General features: G+C 49.6%; 1 protein-coding gene across 2 annotated transcripts in view; it reads left to right on the forward strand.

The window, feature by feature from the left end:
* Positions 1–16,138, forward strand: part of TBC1D5 (TBC1 domain family member 5) — a gene marked incomplete at both ends in the record, with an annotated part of 350,595 nt that extends 334,457 nt beyond the window's left edge. For both annotated transcript variants that reach the window (XM_080715898.1, XM_080715899.1), the window contains 3 exons: positions 10,874–10,953; positions 12,358–12,501; positions 15,845–16,138. In XM_080715898.1, the coding sequence (XP_080572024.1) occupies positions 10,874–10,953; positions 12,358–12,501; positions 15,845–16,138 (518 nt within the window). The remainder of the gene's footprint in view (positions 1–10,873; positions 10,954–12,357; positions 12,502–15,844) is intronic.
* Between the last annotated feature and the right edge of the window lie 4,681 nt (positions 16,139–20,819).

Raw genomic sequence — 20,819 nt, forward strand, 5'->3', positions numbered from 1 at the left:
AACTAACTCATCTCAGGGAAGTGCCTGAGACTCATGGAGCCCTGGCCACAGTGTAATGGCCTGGCCACAGCACCAAAACTAGTTAGTTGGAGAGCTGGGACTACAACTACATTTCCCAACACCCAACTGAATATTCCCTTACCAAGTGATGCAAAAAAGATGCTGGGATTCCGATCTGCTGGTTCTAAGATTAGCATGTGAGCTCTTTGACCAAGAAAGCTTAATCTCCACTGAAAGGTGCGGTGGCACTTGGTGACGAGGGGACTGCCGGGCTCATTAGGCACGGGCCGCAGGCTGTCTAGGTGCCAAGAGCCGTCTCAGAAACGGAGTACAGGAGCTGTGTGTCTGGATCCTTCCCTAATGTTATTGTCTCTCAAGTTCTCTTCATCTCAGGAGAATTCCTCATCACTCTACATTTTCATCAGACATTCAATAAATATCTTCAAACGTCAGGGCTGTTTTTGTAGCTGGTAGCAGAACACATAGCAAAAAGTCTTTGGGGAAAATGGCATGGCATTTTTTCAGGTGGCCCTTTGGCATTGGGGTAGCACAGCTGACGAGCTAGCAGCATTTCCTCTTGGTCCTGGGACCCAAAAATGAAGCAGTATTTGTTTTGTCAAAACTCCACCGAATTCTAATTGTATTCCCTCCTTGGAATTGCACTGTTTGCAATTCAAAGATTCAGAGACAGAGGTGAAGAGTACGTGTTTTATAAATCTAAACCTTCCCCGCCAAGCTCAGAGGCCTCTGAGAGTTCACTTCCCATTGCTCTGGTTCCTCCCCTTCTTGCCATCCTGATGGCTGGGCTGAAGCCATTAACAGCATTAACCTCTGAGGCTGAGCTGGGCTTATTTTTAGATTTGCTGAACTTCAAACATAATTGCACATGGGTGAGCAGCCTACACTTGTCTGCGTGGTGAGCAGCTGGGCCAGGCTGCTCACAGTGAGCATGGAAGCCTCCGGCCCCGCCGGCTCCGATGCCCCACCCCTGCCCTGGGCGTGGTTGGGGTGTTCCATTCTGTTGTTTGGTGTTTAGACACTGGTTTCCAGCAGCATGTCTAAAGTACCACTAGTCATCTCAGCTGCTTGTTATTTCATAGATAAGGAAACTGGGACCCAGGAAAGATGACTGGCATAGCTAGCTAACAAGAAGAGCCTGGCCCTCAATCTAGTCACGGGCCTCTCTCTCACTGATGCGCCCCGAGTCACTGGATTTCAGGTCTCCTACTATCTTACTACACACATTGTTACTGGTTTTGCACATTTCATAATATTTATACAAGAATTAGCTGGAAGAAAAGGCCAGTTTTTAAAATCAGTTCGTTTGCTTCTGTAAGAACTTTATAAATCTGATTTTCTGATAATTTATAAAAATTATTTTTAGTGGTTGTCTTTGGAAATATTCAATGAAGCAATTAACTAAATAACACTTGAAAATGTGATCACCAGAGAGCAATAAAAGCTTCTTGTAATTATTTTAAGAATTCGAAACACTTCATTTAATTGTGGATAGTAGAGTACGCTAAGGAAGAAAAAGATGCACGATACACTCCTTCTGAGGAGCTCATTAAAAATGTGGATCCTAGCCGGGCGTGGTGGCGCACGCTTGTAATCCCCGCGCTTGGGAGGCCAAGACAGGAGGATCGTGCAGGTAGAAGTAGAAGGGCTTCCAGGAACCCCAGTACCACCAAAAAAAAAAAAAAAAAAATGTGGATTCTGATTGATTAGGTGAGATGTCACATTTCTAACAGCCTGCCAGGTGACCCAATATTACTGACCCATGGTCGATGTTGAAAAGAGGCAAGAGAACTTAAACTTATTTGGGCACAGTTCAATTACTGTATTCATAACCCTATTAGCATATGCTTAACCCCACACTTAATGTCCACTTCAGCCATATGTGCGCCTGAACTCTGTGGGCAGAGAGCTCCCCGCCTCCCCTGCATTCTGATGGAGGTAGCCTGCAACTCTGAAATTCAGAAGTTCTTTTTCAGCCTTTCTGAACTTGTTCTGTCCTGCTTAAAGTCTCTTTCCCCAGTTCTGTTGTCAGAAGACATGGAAGCAGTTGGTCAGCAATGTCCTCGTACCAACCCTATAACTATTTAGAAAAACTTAGCAAACCACACCCTTAGCAGATCCCTCTTTCGGCCAGGATGCCGCCACTCCGATAGCATGGGCTCAGCGTGGATTGTTCTTTTATCAGTTTATTTTTATTTTTGGTTTTCTGATTCTCTCCCTTTTTCATGTTCTTTTTTTTTTTATCGGTCTGGGGATTGAATCCAAGGTCATTCTACCTCTGAGCTACACCCCCATCCCTATTTTATTCCTTATTTTGTAACAGGGTCTCACTAAGTTGCAGAGGATTGCTGAGGCTGGCTTCAAACTTGCAATCCTCCTGTCTCAGTACTGGAATTACAAGCATGGGCTTCCGAGCTCGGCTCCATTTTCTTAAATGCTTTTCCATAGGAGGGACCAAAATTGAATAGAATTCCCTATATGGGGTGGTGGGAGGAAAGGGTAACTGAGGACTGAACCCCAGGGGCATTTTCATCTGAGCTACACTCCCAACCTTGTTATTTTTTCTTTGAGCCAGGGTCTGGCTAAGTTGCTGAGGCTGTTCTCTAAGCTGTCATCTTCCTGTCTCAGCCTCACAAGTACTGCGATTACAGGCATGTGCCACTCTGCCTGGCTATTCCCCAGCTTTTTAAAAATAAAATGCAAGGGCTCCATCTTGAACTTACTGAGTTCAGAGCATATCAGCATTTTTTCCAGAAGTGGCTGCTACCAGCTGTCTTGGGTGGTGACCTCAGAGGCGTTCGGCGGCTCCCTGGCACTGCAGCTCTCCTGGCGTACACTGGGGACACTGCGGCTCCAGCCTCCCATGCTGCTTCGTCCTTCCAATTCAGTAAGAATGAGACTTCCCTAGTAGGCGTGCTCTTGTTGGATTTAATATCTAAGGAAAAATGCAAGTGTGTACACAAAGTCTCTTTTTCTGGTTGACGGTAAGATGACAGCTCTATGACTCTGATAGATTTTACTGTGAGGAGTCATGTGTCCATGACACTCTCTGACTGGCAAGATGAAAAATCCTAGGAGAATAATATGCTGAAAGCAAAGACCAGTGAAGATTCAGAGCTGAGTGCCAGGCACACTGAGCTCACCTAGAGAAAACTTACTCACCCGCAGACTTCTCTTGGGTATGGTACACATACTTAGTCTCACCCTAGGATTTTCGTAAGCAATGTTCTTCTCCCAGTGCTGAATTTGGGGTCTCATTCATTCTCGTGGCAGGATTCCAAGCAAGACCCTTGGTTATATGCAATCTGCTGCTTTTTACTTTTTACGAAATTTCTGAGTGTCCAGTGGTAGACTCAGCCCTTGGCTCTTAGTAGACCATCGTTGAATTTTATTTCACTTCATCTGCCTCTACCATTTCTCAGTACAGGATCTGGTTAACCATACTAGTATTCCTTGGTTCTTCATCTGGGGAATCTCTCAGCCATGTCTATTCATCCGGAGGTGACCATGGGCCTTAATGCAAGCAGGAAAGCCCTAGCTTCATGTTTTTCGTGCAGCCAACATTTACAGAGTATCTACTGTCCGACATAAAAATGCATTTTAGAAAAAGTAGATTAGGGGACAGGTGATGTAGGGGAGTGCAATCTAAAATTGAGCTCTGTTGTATGGAAGGGGTAAGTAAATTTTAACATAGGGAGAGAACGTACCTTTTCAGAAATACCGAAGGTTACACGTTGCTTCACAGGCAGCAACCCTGGTTCTCCCCACAGCGCCAGTGAGCTCACCAACATCCAGGTCCTACAGCGACAGGGATACAGTGAACAGAACCCCGCATTTTGGAGCCAGAAGACTTGAACCTAGCAGTTGCCTGGTAGAACTGTAGTTTCAAGAAATGTCTGCCCTCTGTGTCTCATCACTGAGTCACAGTTCTAAAGAGAAATGAAGTGGGAAAGGGCCCAAGAGAGGGAAGACTGAGACTAGGAAGCTGGTGGTTGGGCATGGTGAGTTTGGGTGGACTTTGAGGAAAAGGCAGGATGTGGCGTTATACAGAGGACAGGAGAACCTTCTACAAAAGGGAATGGCATTTTCAGGAACACAGCAAAATATGCACCATGTATTGTGGCTATGTGATGGATTTAATGCCTACAGTCTTCTCCCAAACATGCCTTCTCCCAATCCTGCCTTCTTCCGAGGTCTAGATATTTGGAGCACGCTTTCAACACTGAAATCCCTTTGCCAGTGTGTAGCCAAAATCATAAGTGACAGGTGTGCCCCTTCTTGACTAAGTGACCTTTTCATCCATCGAGTCCCCCAGTCCTACTTCTTTGTAACAACCTACATAGTTCATCTTTAAAGTGTGGGACAGTCTTGTATACGAGATTGTCAAAGGTCAGGGGAACTAGATTTCTCATCAGAAAGCAGAACCTGGTTATCTGAAGCTGGTTATCTGGGCATTTGAGGTACCAGGGAAGGAGAGACACACCTGTGGGGCAGTATACTAGAAGTAGGAAGGCTTGATGATCTCATCTGAGCCCACTGCAACCCTCCGCAAGTTACTACGCCATGTGACTGCTGGGGTTAGTGACATGCAAGCCCAGGATCATTGAGCCTGAGCTATTTGGAGCCATTGCTGGAGCTCCATAAAGGTCTCTAGTAGAAATGGCTGTGTGGTCTGTTTTGCCTGTTGGTGCTCCCTGTTGCTGACTGACCATGTAAGTTGTAAGTTCCACCCTGGAATAAAGGGCACTGCATCTCAGGGAGAGGAGTCAGTGCCAAGGTCCCACCTCTGTCTCTTCCCATATCCCACGCCACCATCAGTACTGTCATGGGAAGGCCCAAAATTGAGGGTCTGAAGTCTAATCCTGTCCCACCCTTTCCAGTTGAGAGACCTCAGAATACAGAACTGGTGCTTCTGGGCTGCCTCTTTCTTATGATAGGGCACGATCCTCATCTGGACACTGTTGGGACAGCCAGTGAGACAGGTGCCTGTAGACCTGGAAGAGGCCAGGTCCTGCGCCTCTGCCAAGGCCGGTTCTGTGCCAGCACTTGCCGGCCGGGGCTGTCCATTTCCTCTTCACAGTGACCCTGCGAGGACAGCGCTGCTCCCACCCTGCAGCACGGGGAAGTTCAGGGCCGTGGCAGGTCTCACCTCCTTCATAGCGAGATGGAAGCTCTGTTTTTGCTGCCTCTCCACTGCCCTGAGAAGGCTGGTGTTACCTTTCTCACCAGCCATTGATTGATTGATTGATTGATTGATTGATTGTGGTGCTGGAGTTCCTGGAAACCCTTCTACCTCTGGGCTACACTCCCAGACCTATTTTTATATTTTTATTTGGAAACAGGGTCTTTTAACTCACCAGCCATTTAAAACATTTTTTGTAGGGTCCTGAGTTTATTCAGATTGCATCTTTTTTTTTTTACAGTGTGTGTGTGTGTGTGTGTGTGTGTGTGTGTTGGTGCACTCTAGTCATCCGTCTTAATGGAGTACAAGTTGGTAGAAGCATGCATGCGCACGTCACCCATGTAGTCCTTCCTCCAGTTCCTCCCCACTCTCTCCTTCTCATGTCTGGCTCAGTGACTGATTTTGATAAGTGTGTGAATGTATATCATGTACATTAACATCTGGATGAAAACACTTTTATCCTAGCATTGAAAAGAGTAGTTGCCGGGCGTGGTGGCGCACGCTTGTCATCCCCGCGCTCGAGAGGCAGAGACAGGAGGATCGCGCAGGTTCGAAGCCAGCCCCGCGCGCTGGCTTAGGAGACCCTGTTTCCAAATAAAAATGTAAAAATAGGTCTGGGAGTGTCGCCCGGAGGTAGAAGGGCTTCCAGGAACCCCAGTACCACCAAGAAAAAAAAGAAAAAGAAAGAAAAAGAAAAAGAAAGAAAGAAAGAAAAGAGTAGAGTTCTTAATTTTTATTATTTATTTGTTTGTTTGTTTTGGTGGTGGTATGGGGTTTCTGGAAGCCCTTTTACCTCCAGGCTACACTCCCAGACCTATTGTTTATACTTTTTTATTTGGAAACAGGGTCCTTAAGCCAGCACAGCTGGCTTCAAACCTGCAGGATACTCCTGTCTCCGCCTCCCAAGTGCGGGGATTACAAGCATGCGCCACTATGCCCAGCAAGAGTAGAGTTTTTAAGAATTGAAAAAGTAGTCCATGTGCCATTTCCATAACCTTTAGTGTTATAGATCTGTTTTTACAGCATTGACATTTCATTAAGAATAGCAGAGTCACCATGAGATTGTTATGTGGTTGAGATTTTTTTTGAGTAATTTCCACAGAAGTAGCTAGTTATGTGGCATTTTCTCCTTCAGTTTCAGTGCTCCAAAAATTATCGTATTTAATACTTCAGTACCAGGAGATTTTTTTATGAAGAGTGTCTGTCATCTTTCTTCGACACTGAAACAAAAAGAGCCTTTGTAATATAATTTATTCTGCCTTTGCCATGGAAAGTCATGCATTATGTTGGAAATTTAAACATTTCATCATCATCGTTCTGCCTTTAATATTTTAAGACGTGAAAAGACATCATGATGTATTTCTCTTGTTACATGCAGTTGCAACTTACTTGAAACAATAGGCTTGTTACTAGGAGGTGGTATGTTAGTGACTGTTCATAGCTGGTACCTTAAATCATGGCATACAGGAACTGGCTAGTGAAAGGACTGACATGGTCAGTACCCTATTGGGAAAATAAAAATTCTTGTATTCAAAGTATTTAACATCCTCTAAAGGAACCCCTTTGTTTTAATTTGAATTTCTATGCTCTTGATTTCTTAAAGCGAGCCAAGTCATCCTAGTTGATTAAAACAGAGATTCATTCTTGAAATCAAGTGGAGGTTCCATTTGCATATAGGTTTTCAGGGGAGAAGGTCATGTTTTTATCAGAACCTAAAAGGTGATCCTTAACCTATCAGAAAAATACATCTAAAGATAGAAAATCACTAGGTGAAGGCACCGCACTTGATCAAAAGCTCTGGGCTCTTCTCCGTCCAGGTTCCCGGAGCACCCATTCTGCACTGGGCCCAGCCAGCTGTGTTGCACCTCAGCCACAGTCAGCCTGGAACTAGACATTGTGTTGCAGGAGAAGGTGGGGCGACCTTGCCTCTCATTGTGTGAACTGGGTGGGTTTTTTTTTTTTTTTTTTTTTTTTTTTTTTTGGTGGTACTGGGGTTCCTGGAAGCCCTTCTACTTCTGGGCTACACTCCCAAACCTATTTTTACATTTTTATTTGGAAACAGGGTCTCCTAAGCCAGCGCGCGTGGCTGGCTTCGAACCTGCACGATCCTCCTGTCTCAGCCTCCCAAGCACGGGGATTACAAGCATGCGCCACCACGCCCGGCGAACTGGGTGGTTTTCATCCTGTTACCAGTCAGGCCGTTTGGCTGCTGTGAAATGCTGACCAGCCTCAGCTACTTAGAGAGGCTCTCTGCAACTTAGGGTGACCTTGTTTAAAAATAAAGGATTAAAGCTGGGCGTGGTGGCGCACGCTTGTAATCCCAGCATTTGGGAGGCTTGGACAGGATCCTGGTTTACAGACAGCCTCAGCTACTTAGTGAGGCCCTTCATAACTTAGTGAGACCCTGTTTCAAAATAAAGAATAAAAAAATAGTGCAGGGGGTGTAGCTTGGAGGTCGAATGCCCCTGGGTTCCATCTCTAGACCCACAATTAATTAATTAATTAATTAATTAATTAATTATTTTAAAAATGGGCTAGGGGTGTAGCTCAGAGATAGAATGTCCCTGGATTTAATCCCCAGTACCACACATACAAAAAAAAAAAAATCATGTCCAACAAAACTTGTGATGTGACCTAATTTGAAAATAGGGCATAATGATGTAATCAAGGGATGATGAGGTCATACTGGATTAGGTTAGGTTCTAATTCAGTGACTGGTTCACAGGACGATTTCAGGCAGTGTGACTGCTATGATTTTGTAAGGTTTTGAATGGACACCAATACTTCTGCACTGAGACTACAGATCTGTGCATCTAAACTCGAGTGCAGAAATCTTGCCCTCACACTCCATTTTCACCAGTGGAGGTCCAAGGGCCTAAACTTGCCAATTGCAACTCCATTTCTTATAGACTAGCCATTTCGTGTGAGTAAATGCCCACCGCTGATTTTTCTGGCTCTTCTCTGCCATGATCCGCCAGGGTTCTGGGATGCACTCACTCATCTCTTTGGTGAGAAGTGACCCCTGAATGCCCAGTAGTCCTTGTCGGCCTCTAAGGAGAGCGCTCTGCCTGCAGGTTTCTGGGGTCTCTGTCCCTGTGAGAGCTAGTAATTGCCCCCTTGGCCCATTATCTTTGATAAAGGCCTTTGGTTCTTAGTACCAGAAGGGTGCTGACCTTGGGCCTGCCCACTTCCTGGAGGTTGGAGCCAGGCAATGTGGCCACATCTTTTTGCTTCCGGATATGTTTCACTGCTAGCTACCAAAGGAGCAGGTTGGCAGGAGACAAGGAGCCAGTGAGGGTGGTGGGGCTCATGTTGGGCTTCTGCAGGTCCCCCCCCCTTTTTTTTTTTGCTGGTCCTTCCTTGTGGGCGTGGCCTCCAGCGGCCAGCCTCCATGAGCTCCTTGGGCCTAGGAACACTAGGCTCCCTTGGGCTCCCCTGTGCTTCCTGTAGATGTCCTGGTCCTCCTGCCTCTACCAGCTGAGCTTCCTCTTGGGGCCTGGGAGCTGTCCCCTGTTGTCCCTGCTGACCCAGCAGGCACCGAGATCCTGGCCCCACCTTGCAGCTCAGGGCAGAACCCCTTTCCCAGTCAAGCCACCCAGCTGCCGAGTGACCTGCAGCTCCTCAGCCAGGGCCCGGCCTCTCGTAGCTTGGCCTTACAAGCCATAACAGTCATAAAGTCTTTTCAGTCCTCTAAAACACCTAAACAGCCAGTTCTTGTCCATTTTCAGCAGTTGGTTCTTGTTAATGTCTTATTGAGTGAATTCTGTTTTTTTTTTTAATTGAGAGAGAACAAATTGTTACAGGCTTTTAAGAAAACCAAAAACATTTGCTCTCTAATTATATCTATTATTTCATTCCCATTCAACTTGCTTCCTTGTTTTGGAACAGGATTTTTATTAGCCAAGAACTGCAGTCAAGTTTTCCCAATAAATAAAAGCTGCTGTTTTCCACTGAAGTGTGTACGAGGCCTTGTCAGCGTGGTTTATAGGTTTGTTCTCACTGAAGATTCCAAAGTGTCAGGCGAGAAGCATGTTAATGGGATCAGGCTGTGCCCTGCCCCTTACTAGAAATCATTTGGGGAAAGATTTAGAAAAATAGTGTTATTAAATGCAAGTTCCAAGAGTTTTTTCGGGTTTGTCCATTTGTTGATTCAGTAAATTTGTATGATGTTCCTGTAATAACAGGCACTCCTTCAAGGACTAGAAGCACAGCCCTGACTGAAATGTCCTGGAAGTTGTATCTTGTTAGGGTAGATGACGCCAGAAGGCCAGCACACATGTGCAATGACGTCAGGTGCGGGCAGGCGCTCACAAATAGGTGACGCATCAGAGCTGTGAAGGAACGTGGGGGCCACGTCGGCCTGGGCGGAGGAAGCATGCTCCGAGGAGATGGGCACAGAGGGGCTGCTCTGCGCAGGTTTGGAGACAGCGGCCGGGTCAGCATTCTGGTTACTGCTTCTGCCGATGGGCACTGAGCGAAGGCAACTGCTTAGCTGCAGGGGCTGCACGTGGAATCTAGGAGTCCTGGGTAGAGAACTGTACAGGGTTGTTGAATGGATGACTAAAAATATAGCATGCAAGACATTATAAATGGGGCATAAGCTGGGCGTGGTGGCGCACGCTTGTAATCCCTGCGCTTGGGAGGCTGAGGCAGGAGGATCGCACAGGTTTGAAGCCAGCCTCAGCTACTTAGTGAGGCTCTCAGCAACTTAGTGAGACCCTATTTCCAAATAAAGTATAAAATAGGTCTGGGAGTAAAGCCCAGAGGTAGAAAAAACCTTGGGTTCCACCCTCAGTACCAAAAAAAAAAAAAAAAGATCAACGGGGCATATTTTTTAAGCCATAGCAAATAATAAAGCAAATGTCAAGGGAATGTGAACCTACTTACTATAGCGATTATCAAATTGAAATAACTCTCAGTATCTTTTTAAAACGGTGTCCTAATGTGTCTCCCAGCCCCTCACATTCTCCTGTACATCTCAGGGGAGTGGGTTTTCGCCCCTCTCCCTGGCTCTCCTCTGAGACCCCTACCTCCACAAGCTGTGGGCCACACGGAGGACCACTGTGTGGGCAGACGCCCTGAGTCTGCAGAGCAGAAGCTGGTTTGGGGGCCCTCGGGTCAGGTCTGGAGGAAAGACTCCCCAGGTGGATGGGAGCCTTCTAGGAGACAGAGAAATGGCCCTGTGAAGATACAGCGCTCAGGCCAGCTGACAGCACGGGCCATGGCTCTGTCCTCCTATTTTTACTAGCACAGAAATCCTTAGAGACAGTTTATTAATTTCAGTCTCTTGGCAGTAAATGGTGTTAAGAGCGGCAGGTGAATTAACACGCTCAGGCGTGTCGGAAGCCGGGGCTACACACTTCTGCCTAGACACCGGGGAGTGCTCCAGGCTGTCGGCCACGCTGTGCATTAGCGGGAAGTGGCCTGGATGCTCAGTGGAGTAAAGTGACATCTGTCGTGATCGGCTCCGTTCTGGGGACTTGGGAAGGTCGTGTGTACAGGCTTGTTGCTGCCCTCTCTGCCCCCTCTGCAGTGCGCAGCACATCTGTGTTGGAACACTTGCTCTAAAATTTGGCAGAAAATTTCCCGAGCTTGCCTAAAGTTATTATGGTGTGGCAATATGTAAGTTATATTTAGAGTATTGGTTTTAAAATGTCATTCTTCTATTTTCAGTAAATATTCAAGATGTGATATTACAAGAAAATTTGGAAAAAGAAGATCAAATTCTGGTTTCCCTGGCAGGATTAAAACAGGTATGTGTACTGCTCTGATACTATTTCTGCGTCCCACAGGCCCATTTGTGGGGTGAGCCCCTGAGAGCTCCTGGCCCGACATCCTCTCTGACAGAGCCCCTCCTGAACCTTCACTCCTCTACCCCTTGCTCCATCTAGCGACTGTGTCTGACCAGCTTGCAGGCCAAAGGGGTTTCCACTCTCCACACACTGCCCACTCTCTCTGCTCCCTGAGCAGGCATGTGTGGTCCACCATCATGCTCATCCACAGATAATGTGAATGTCCGTGCAGCACAGGCCATCGTCACTACCCACTGCAGGTCTCAGACCCCCAAAGCCCAGCCTTTGCAGGTTAAGGGGGACATACGTGTCCCTGAAGTGGAGCCTCCGGCTCGGGTGCCCGCCTGTGCTCTGCGCAGTCCCAGCTTGGTCAGCCATGGAGTGGCCAGGCTGTTCACGGGGCCGGGTGGCAGCAGACGGTGCTTCCCACTTTTAAGAGACCTTCAAGGGCCCGGCGACCACGCCCGAACATGAGCACCTGACTGTTAACACTGGTTTCCTCAAGTTCACCTCATTATTTCTTGCTGTGGTAAAATGCTCACATTCATCCTATGGCAGTCATCCCTTACCCACAGGGACACATCCCTGTGGATACCCCCAGGAGATGCTGGAAACTGAAGATAGGGCCAGACTCCATAGATAGTGTATCTTTCCTTACTATACGTACCTAGAATGAGACGTTATTTATAAATTAGGCACACGGAGGGATTAACAACAATAATAAAACAGGATAATTATAACAAAATGCCGTAACATTGGATAAGGGCTAATTGGTTGATGTGTGCATGTACGCCTCCACCATCTTGTACCCCATTAAGATGTATGACTACAATGCACCAATAACAAATTTTAATAAAAGAAATAATAAATAGTGGAAAGTGACTACAATTAGAATGGAAAGTTATGAATGTGGTCTCTCTCAAAATGTCTCACCATATTATGCTTGGCTTTCCCCTTGCGATGCTGAGGTGATACGGTGCCGGGGTGAGATGCACTGAGGCAGACGGTGCGGGCGTAGCGAGCCCTGTGGAAGGGAGACAGGAGCACCACGCGATCCCTAGACAGGCGAGCCAGTAGCCAGGGAGCAGCATTTGCAGCACGGACGTGTTGGACGAAGAGATGATTCTCATCCTGGGTGAGACGAAGCAGAGCAGAAGAGATGCCATCACCCTGCTCAGAAATTTATGTGTTATGTGTTTCTAGAATTTTCCCTTTAGTATTTTTGGACAGCCACAGAGGAGGCGGGGACTGCTGTGTTATAAAAGGTCAACGACAAGTCTACTTTAAATGTCTGAGAGACTTAGCTAGCCGTTAAATAGGAACTCATTCATCTCTTTTATTTATCGTCTTTCTTCTTTGAAATAGATCAAAGACATTCTGAAAGGTTCCCTGCGTTTCAACCAGAGCCAGCTGGAGGCCGAGGAGAATGAGCAGATCACCATCGCGGACGACCACTACTGCTCCAGCAGCCAGGGCCAGAGCAGCCGAGGTCCTGGGGCCACCAAACAGGTACAGGAGGTCTGATGAGCGAACGGTGTGATATTAACACAAATTCTTCAAAGTTATGAATAAGAAAAACCCAACCAAAGTACCTCACATTACCATGCGTGACATGCCACCCTGAAGCCACGGGAGTGGCCTGGGTCTAGTGTGCTGCAGTGGGGGCGGCACCGTGCACAGCGGTGACGGTGAGACAGGTCCCCGGGGCTGTGCGGGGCGCGGCCGCAGCGGCCCGGCCTCATGCCACTGTGCTTCTGTGAGGCCAGAAGCCCGATCCCCGCCTAAGCCTGGCCTTCTGCCCAGCGCATTCCTCTTGCCAGCCTCTCTCAGTTGTATTTCATTTGGCGAGAACCTTCATAGCCAGGATTGCTTCCTTGTCTTCATGGAGATCTTCTCATTACTGTCCATCCTCTGAGGCGAGAGTCAACAAAGGGCCAGAGAGTAAATAGTTCGGGGTTTGCAGGCCACGTGTGGCTGTTTCTGCTGCAGAGTCCTGTGATAATCACCCCTAAAATGTATGAAGCAGCCTGTGGTTGAGGGATTCACAGGCCAGAGTTGGCTGCTCTCGGGTATCAGCGCTGTATATAATTTCTTCAGACATGGACTCTCACAGGATTATCCAGCTAGAAAGGATGTGAGCACGTCCTTGTGTGCTTGTGAAACAGAGGCCAGAGCGCCATGCAGGCTCACGGGGCAGAGGGCGCCAGGCCGGCCGCCATCAAGTCTGCAGATCCCCAGCCGAAACCCAGAGCCTCAGCCACTCCACCTGCCTCGCTGGGCCTTATCTGATATGTGCCATGGAGATACTGAATTCCTGATAACACTGTGTTAGAAAAATCAGCCTCTAAACCTCATCTTAAAAACTGAATTTAAACATAATTTTATCACTTCCTCAAAAACTAGCATCCACTAGCTCGTCATTCATCTATTTTTGTGTATTTTTAAAGTAGGAAAATGACGTTTGAGTGGAGATTTTTATTTTTTTTTTTCATTTTTAAGGGGATTCCTCAAGAAGACAGAACTCTGGTTAACCTCCTTGCAAAGATATTTAGAATGGGCACAAAGCACTGCCTCTGCAGTTTTAGCCATTTAACTGTAACACTAACATTGCGAGTTTTAATTCAGTTATTTCTCCAAACTCATTTCTGCATAGGTTTTTTACTTTTCAAATAATTTTTTATTTATTCAAATAATTCTGAGCATAGATCCATCCACCAGCAGTTTTTTTTTGTTTTTTTGTTTTTTTGTTTTTCGCCCTGTGGTACTGGGGATGGGACCCAGGGGCCTTCTACCTCCAGGCTATGCTCCCAGACCTATTTTATATTTTATTTGGAAACAGGGTCTCTTAAACCGGCTGAGGCTGGCTTTGAACCTGCACGATCCTCCTGTCTCAGCCTCCCAAGCGCGGGGATTACAAGCATGCGCCACCACGCCTGGCTTGTGGAACCCAGGTGCATTCTACCTCTGAGCTACACACCCTGCCCTATTTTTTATTCTTTATTTTGAAACAGGGTCTCACTGAGTTAAAAAGAGCCTCACTACATAACTGAGGCTGTCCACGAACTGCGATCCTCCGGTCTCATACTCCCGAATGCTGGTCTCATACTCCCGAATGTGCACCACCAGCCATTTTCAATTGACGATTTTTGATTTTTAGACAAGGTCTTCCTGAGTTTCCTAAGCAGGCCTCAAACTCCCAATCCTTCTGCCTTATCCTCCCCCACTGCTGAGACTACAGGTCTGCACCACCATGCCTGGATCATTTAAAATTATAATAATTTCGATTTTAATATAAATAAGTACTATTTTCGATTTTAATATAAATAAGTACTATAGAAATGGGCCTGGTACTTGGGAGGCTGAGAAAGGAGGGTCAGAGGTTCAAGGACAGCCTCAGCAACTTAGGGAAACCCTGTTTCAAATTAAAAAAAAAAATAAAAAGGGCTAGGGGATATACATAGAATGTCCCTGGATTTGATCCCCAGTACCAAAAAAAAGAAAAAAGAAAAAGAAAAACTGAGTAGGGCTGCTGGCTGCTGTGTCGGCGCTGGCTTGCCTTGTCTAACCCAGCAGCCACGGCCCTTTCCTGGGCCCTGGGAGACACATGGCAGAATATCAGAGACTGGGAGGCAGCAGCCGTGCTCCTGGTCACGGGCTCTGGAAGGCATCCCCGCCCCATACATAGGTGGCCGTGGTGCCTCAGTGGTAGAGGCACCGCTCCAGAAAGAGGAGCCACCGCCGTGCGCTCTCAGGTAGGCCCTGAGACACCCAGCCCCAAGCCCTGCGCCGGGAGATGGCCAGGTCCTTGCCATTTACAGCAGGATGGCAGGCACGGAGCAGGAAGCCCCACCCGCAGCCGTGTTGACTCGAGGGCTCCACACGGGGGCAGTAGTGGGGTGAGGTAGAAAAATGACAGTCCTCTGCTCAGCCCTGAGCGAGTGGCCACTATTTGGCCACTTGTCCCCCATCTTACTGAGGAGGATGTGGAATTTGAGGAGGGGCCTGTCAGTCAGGCTCCAGGCCAGATCTCGCTGGACATGCTGCCCGCTCTCAGCCAGCCCACAGGCCGCGGCCCTGCACTCGCTGCCCACGCCGCGCGGCTGGGGGCAGGTGCGGGCGGCGCCACCACTGTGAGTGGACGTCCTTGGCCACATCGTAGCTGTTGGTCCTGTTCCTTAACCTTTGTTGGTGGATGTTAACCTCTTAAGTCAAAAAATGAAAAGCCACTCGTAATTGCTCAGGAAGGAAAATAATTGTAGACCGAAGCCGTTCTAACTCTCTATTGCACTTAACACTTAACAGCCATTCTTGACTTTCCCATTTATAGAACCTACACTCACACCATTGCCCCAGGAGCCCCCCACGCGCACCCTAGATGAGCTAGCTGAGAGGCGAACAGGAGATGTGTGTCAGGCAGGAAGCATTATCAGTCCAGGCATGGCCGCTCACTCCTGCACACGCCATCTCGCTTCACTGCGACCACACACGGGGTGGGGAGACCTAGTTCGTATCCCCAATTCACAGATGAGAGGATTCGAGTTCACAGAGGACGAGGGGTTCGTCCTCAGGGCTGCTGCGGGTTGCGGCCCTGAGCCCCACCAGGCCCTGCAGCACAGGGCTGCCTCTGCCTGCGTGTGGAGGGAGGTGGGCTCTGCTCGCCGTGACGCTAAGGTAGTGCTCAGCTACAGAGAGCTGGAGCTGCCGACCCTGGCTGTGCAGAGCCTGGGGCACTGGCTGCGCTGCAGGGCCAGGCAGGCTCCGGGGCCGCGGCGGGAGGCGGGCAGACTGCTGCCCCTGCCCAGCGCTTCTCTAGCAGCTTTTCCCACCACCTGTTCTCTGCTGTGCTTCGCAGGCTGCTTCAGAGGCGCCAGGACACGCAGACAGAGGGAGCTCCGACGACTTCATCTTGGTTTCCAAAGACGACGAGGGGGGCAGTGCCAGGGGGCCCCGCTCAGGGCCTGCCCAGCCCCTCTGTACCCTCAGGAGCACATCTGGGAAAAGCCACGCCCCAACCTACTCCCCGCTGGTGTTCTCAGACCCGCTGATGGGCCCGGCCTCTGCATCCTCCAGCAACCCCAGCTCTAGCCCCGAGGATGACAGCAGCAAGGACTCGGGCTTCACCATCGTGAGCCCCCTGGACCTCTGACGGCGGGGCCAGGCTCCCCGTGGAGGCCCCTCTGGAACCCACGCCTCCTGCCAGCATGCTCCGTGCACTGACAGCCCGGAGGAACCCTTAGACGTGGCCGCAGCGCACAGACCTACGCTCTCTACAATGCAAATGGGCTCTCTGGGCCCTGCCTGACCCCCACACCCTTGCTCTGAATTAGAACTGGATTGAGTACCCAGTACCACATTATCAGAAAGAGACCAAACTGCAGTCAGAACTACGTTTCCTTGGTCCCCTCCTCCCTCGCTTAGAAGGTCTGACAACCCTATCAGTCGTATTTAGGAGGAGAAATTAGATTCAGATTTTCACTCTCTCCAAGCATCAGCCACAGGTACTGGCTGGTAAGAGGAAAACTCACTCTGGAAATCTGTCTCAACCTACTTCATTTCTACTCTGGGAGCCATAGAGAGCAGAGTGCAATAGGGTGGACTAGAGCGAGGGGTCCAGGACTGGACCCAGGCTGCCCTCTCAGGACTTATGCTCATCTGTAGAAACAGGATCTGAGCTTGGGACTCATATTTACATGTGATGTGATACCAGATTCTTTGGATTTATTGAAAAATACATTTATAATCCTCAGGCTGAGTAGACTTTGGCCATCGCTGTTCCTACTTAAATGACTTTTTCACCTTTTAGAATCTTCACAGCCAGAAAACAGGTCACTTTAAGCCTCTCTTTGCCGCACTGATTTCATAAGTTGCAAGAGTATTGCCATCCTTCAGTTAGGAAATGATGTGGCCCCGACTTGCGGGTGTAAGCATCTTTAGTTGATTTTCTGGTAGTGTCTCTAATTTCAGAGCTATATTCATCTGTTCACTGAGAAGTAAATGGAAAAGCCCTCGCTCGCTCCCCTGCAACCTGCCACGGGCCTTATAGTAGTGACAGGAGCCAGACCTGAGGCCCTGCAGCAGCTGAGCCTCCCAGAGCGCACTTCAGGGCCAGAGGAGGAGCAGGGCTCCTGCTCAGCCCTGCCGTCCCATCCTGGGCGCCAACGCCTTCTGGGCTTCCCTCGTCAGTGGGCAGCCTAGGAAGCCATCATGGACAGAAAGCAGCACTTGGCCAGCTCCCTCCGGAGAGGGCAGGGCCTGGAAAGGCACCTGCTCCCCTGCGCCTGAGCAGGCGCTGTACAAGGGACGGTGGGACTGGGGGTGGACGCAAGGCCTGCTTTGCCACGGAGGAAGAGCGGCCTGTGGTGACCGGAAGGGAAAGCTCGGTGTGAAGGCAACACGCACGCTCTCCCTCCCACTGCTGACCACACGTTTCTCTGAGGACAGAGGTGATAATGACATGGTTTCCCCCGGGATTGCCAAGAAAATGCAGCTGACTCTTGAGTCCACTAATAAGGAAGTTCTGTGTTAGCTCTACAGTTTGTTCTTCTGTTCTCACAGAGAACTCTCCTCTTCCTCCATCAGCACGCAGGGTGAATAGCGACTCTGTTCTTGCTAGATGGTAGGGCGGCCCGGCCTTCCGCCATTGCTCCCCGACTTCCTCTGAGGAGCTGCTGCCAGTGCCCATGCCAGTGCCTGGCCCCGTGGGCTCCGAGGACCCTGAGTGGCCTCGCGCCTGTGCAGTGCAGGGGCTGCCACTGGGCGCTCTCCCACAGAGGCCTTGCCTTGGGAAGGTGTCGTGTTCAGTTCTAAGAAGCCTGGAGCTTCCCACCAGGCCTAAAGCCAGAGGCTGGAAAGGACCACAGAGCTGGCCCACCCCACGCAGCCGGGCCAGTGTGCTCTGCTCACTCCAGCATCCTCTCTGCCCTGAGAGCTAGAACGACAGCCACCACACCAGCCACCCACCAGGCTGAGAAGCCTCCATCCCAGTTCGCCGCCATTGGCTGGGTCTTTAACTGGCCCGGAATCTCCGGCCCACACATGTGCTCGTGTGTTGGTGCCACCAAGAGCCCAGGGGTAGTTCACCTGGAGCTTTTGCTTCAAGGCCCCTGATGAGCTCACTCCCTCCTGGAGGAAGGAAGCCCGGGCGGGGAGGGCGTGGCCCACCAGCCGCCAAGTCCACGGGCCACTTAGCTAGTGTTTTTTTTAAGTGACTTTTTTTATTTTTCCTTGGTGAACATCATTTGCATATTTTTAGTTACAGTGTTATTAAAAATTTATGTTTTTTAAATTTTATCATGGACTTATGTTTAATTGTACATTTTTTTAAATCCTGGATATATGAAACTTGTCTTTCTTTAACAAATCAGTAATCAGCGGAATCTTTTGCATGTATTGATTATTAACAGTTAAGTATGTTTTATATACATTAACCTTAGATTAATTCCCATTGTCACCTACTTTTTTTATACATGTCCCTGTGTGTTTTATGTATTCCTCTCTGATGAGATTGGGAATCTGAGTTAAAATTTACCTGTCACTGCATATGAGAGGTAGAGGCCACAGCAAGTCGTTACTTTGCCTTACCTTGTGTGTATGCCAAGAACTCGTATAACGCTGTAAACATTTAATTATGCTGGGTTATTATTGCAAAGATGGGCTCCCGCTAATGCAGTGCTGGCTGCATTCTGGAGAGAAAGAATAAAAAAATAAGCCAAGGCCTCGCTGCTGTTGCCTTCTCATCTGGAGCCAGGCGGGCGTCGTGCTGAGGCTGCTGGTGCCGTGGACGGGAGTGCCCGCTCCGCTGCCAGATGTGCCAAACAGACAGCTGACCGACAGCCACGCAATCTCCTAATGATAACCTGTCGCGGGTGACCTAAACTTAGGATTTTTAAGAAACTGCACCCAGGGCCATTACAGAACAAGTGTGTGTGGAGGATGGACGTGTCCCCCAAGCTGAGTAGCCAGCCTGTGAGCCACACCTGGAATGGCAGCCGTGGGCCAGGGACCAAGGACAGCAGCTGGCGAGCCGGGACCCACCACTCTCTCAGTGTTAGCTTAAGTAGCTCTTTTTACAGTGATGAAGGAAATAAAAAGCTCATGTAAACAGGCCAGCGACCGCGTCGATATCAGCACTGTCACAAGAACGTTCCCCCAGGGGCATAGCTCGTTTGATTTACAGCGCACCCATAGTGCTGTTTATACCCTATCACTTTTTCTCATCCATCATTATGCTGTAACTCATACTGATATACGAAATGATTTATCCTTTTGGCAAACTGATACTATTCAATATGCTTATAATAAAAGACTGATGTGAAACGGCATAGCTTGGCTTTTTCCAGGTGGGGGCCGAGCTCACAGCTAAGGTGGGGACCTCGGGCTCGCACCGAATTCCTGTTCTCCCCCACTCTGACAATTGGCCCGACCTCCTGACAAGGGCCTCGGTCCCCCTGTCTGTAAACTGACGATATTGTTCACCTGCATGGCGCAGTGGCGAGGATCCCACACGTAACACACAGAGCCTGACAGGAGGGAAGAGGAGGGCATTTCAGGGGCGACTTGGTGATTCTGGAAGAACCTGTGGGAATTGTGGAGCCCCACGCCCTCCGACACCCATCACCCCCAGAGGCTTCCCGGGCTGGGTACCCAGTGGCAGTCCTCGGCCTGCTGGTCCGAGAGACTGTCTGGGCAGTGGCCCCAGGGCCTTGCCGTCCCTCCACCCTCCCCACCGCACCAAGTTGTCCCATAGCCTCGGTTGGTGGAGCAGCCACGGGGCAAGAACGGGAGAGATGGCCAGCGCACTCTGCACCTTAAATGGCAGCCAGAAAGGTGGGATGGGGATCTCGGTAACGTTAGGGCAGAGCCAGCGGCACCTTAGAGCGAGGGCCTGGGCCTCACCCAGGCGGGCCTGAGAGCTTCTGCAAGGACAGAGGGCCCGGTGCGCTTCTCAGGCAGCTCGTGCCGGGGAGAGAGGCCCTGGCTTCTCCGCTAGCCGTGCTCCCCAAGCCCCTGGGGACCCCTGTGCTGCTGCAACTCCCTGTGCCCACCCGCTTTTGGCTGCCTGGGGGCTCTGCCTGGGTCCTAGGGCTGGGTCTGCTGCCAGGAAGTGCAAGGATTGAGTGGCATCGGCCCGGGCACAACTCTCACAGAAGGCCAGGCAGGCCGGGAGCCCCCGTGTGGATGCAGGACGGCTCCCTTGGCCTGGGTGGGCCAGCCTGAGGCCAGTGCTGGGGTCTCCCCAGATGCTCTGCAGGGCTGAGCTCCAGCTGCCGGCTGCTCCCTCAAGATCTGCTCCCGGAGAACTCAAGACTCCTTCCTCCCTGGGCCTCTGCTGCGGGAAGAGGGATGTGCCTGGCTCGCCCCAGCAGGGAGGGTGCATGGAAGGAGCCTGGGCCCTCCCTCGCCTCCTCTGTGGTCAGCAGAGGAACAGCAGTTGCACAGGGGCCAGCCCCTCTGCATGAGTTCCAAGTTCTAGGCCTCCAGTTGTCGGCTCCCACAAGGCTGGTTCAGACACCACTAGGCCGGGCCTGGAGGAGATACTGAGGGTGACACTTTTGAGTGTGTGTGGCTCTGGGGATGGAACCTGGGGGCATTCTACCTCCGATCTACACCCCCCAGCCCTATCTTATTTTTATTTTTAAACAGTCTTGCTAGGTTGATGAGAGTCTCATGATTTGCTGAGGCTCTTTTTGAACTTGTGATCCTCCTCTCTCAGCCTCCCAATTACTGGCATTACAAGTGTACACAACTACACCTGGCTAAGATTTCATTTTATTTAGTAATTCACCTCTGCCTCCCCCAGCATTCTTAGTCTTTTAGGGATGTAGATA

The sequence above is a fragment of the Muscardinus avellanarius genome (assembly GCF_963383645.1).
Source record: "Muscardinus avellanarius genome assembly, chromosome: 18".
NCBI classification, from domain to species: Eukaryota; Metazoa; Chordata; class Mammalia; order Rodentia; family Gliridae; genus Muscardinus; species Muscardinus avellanarius.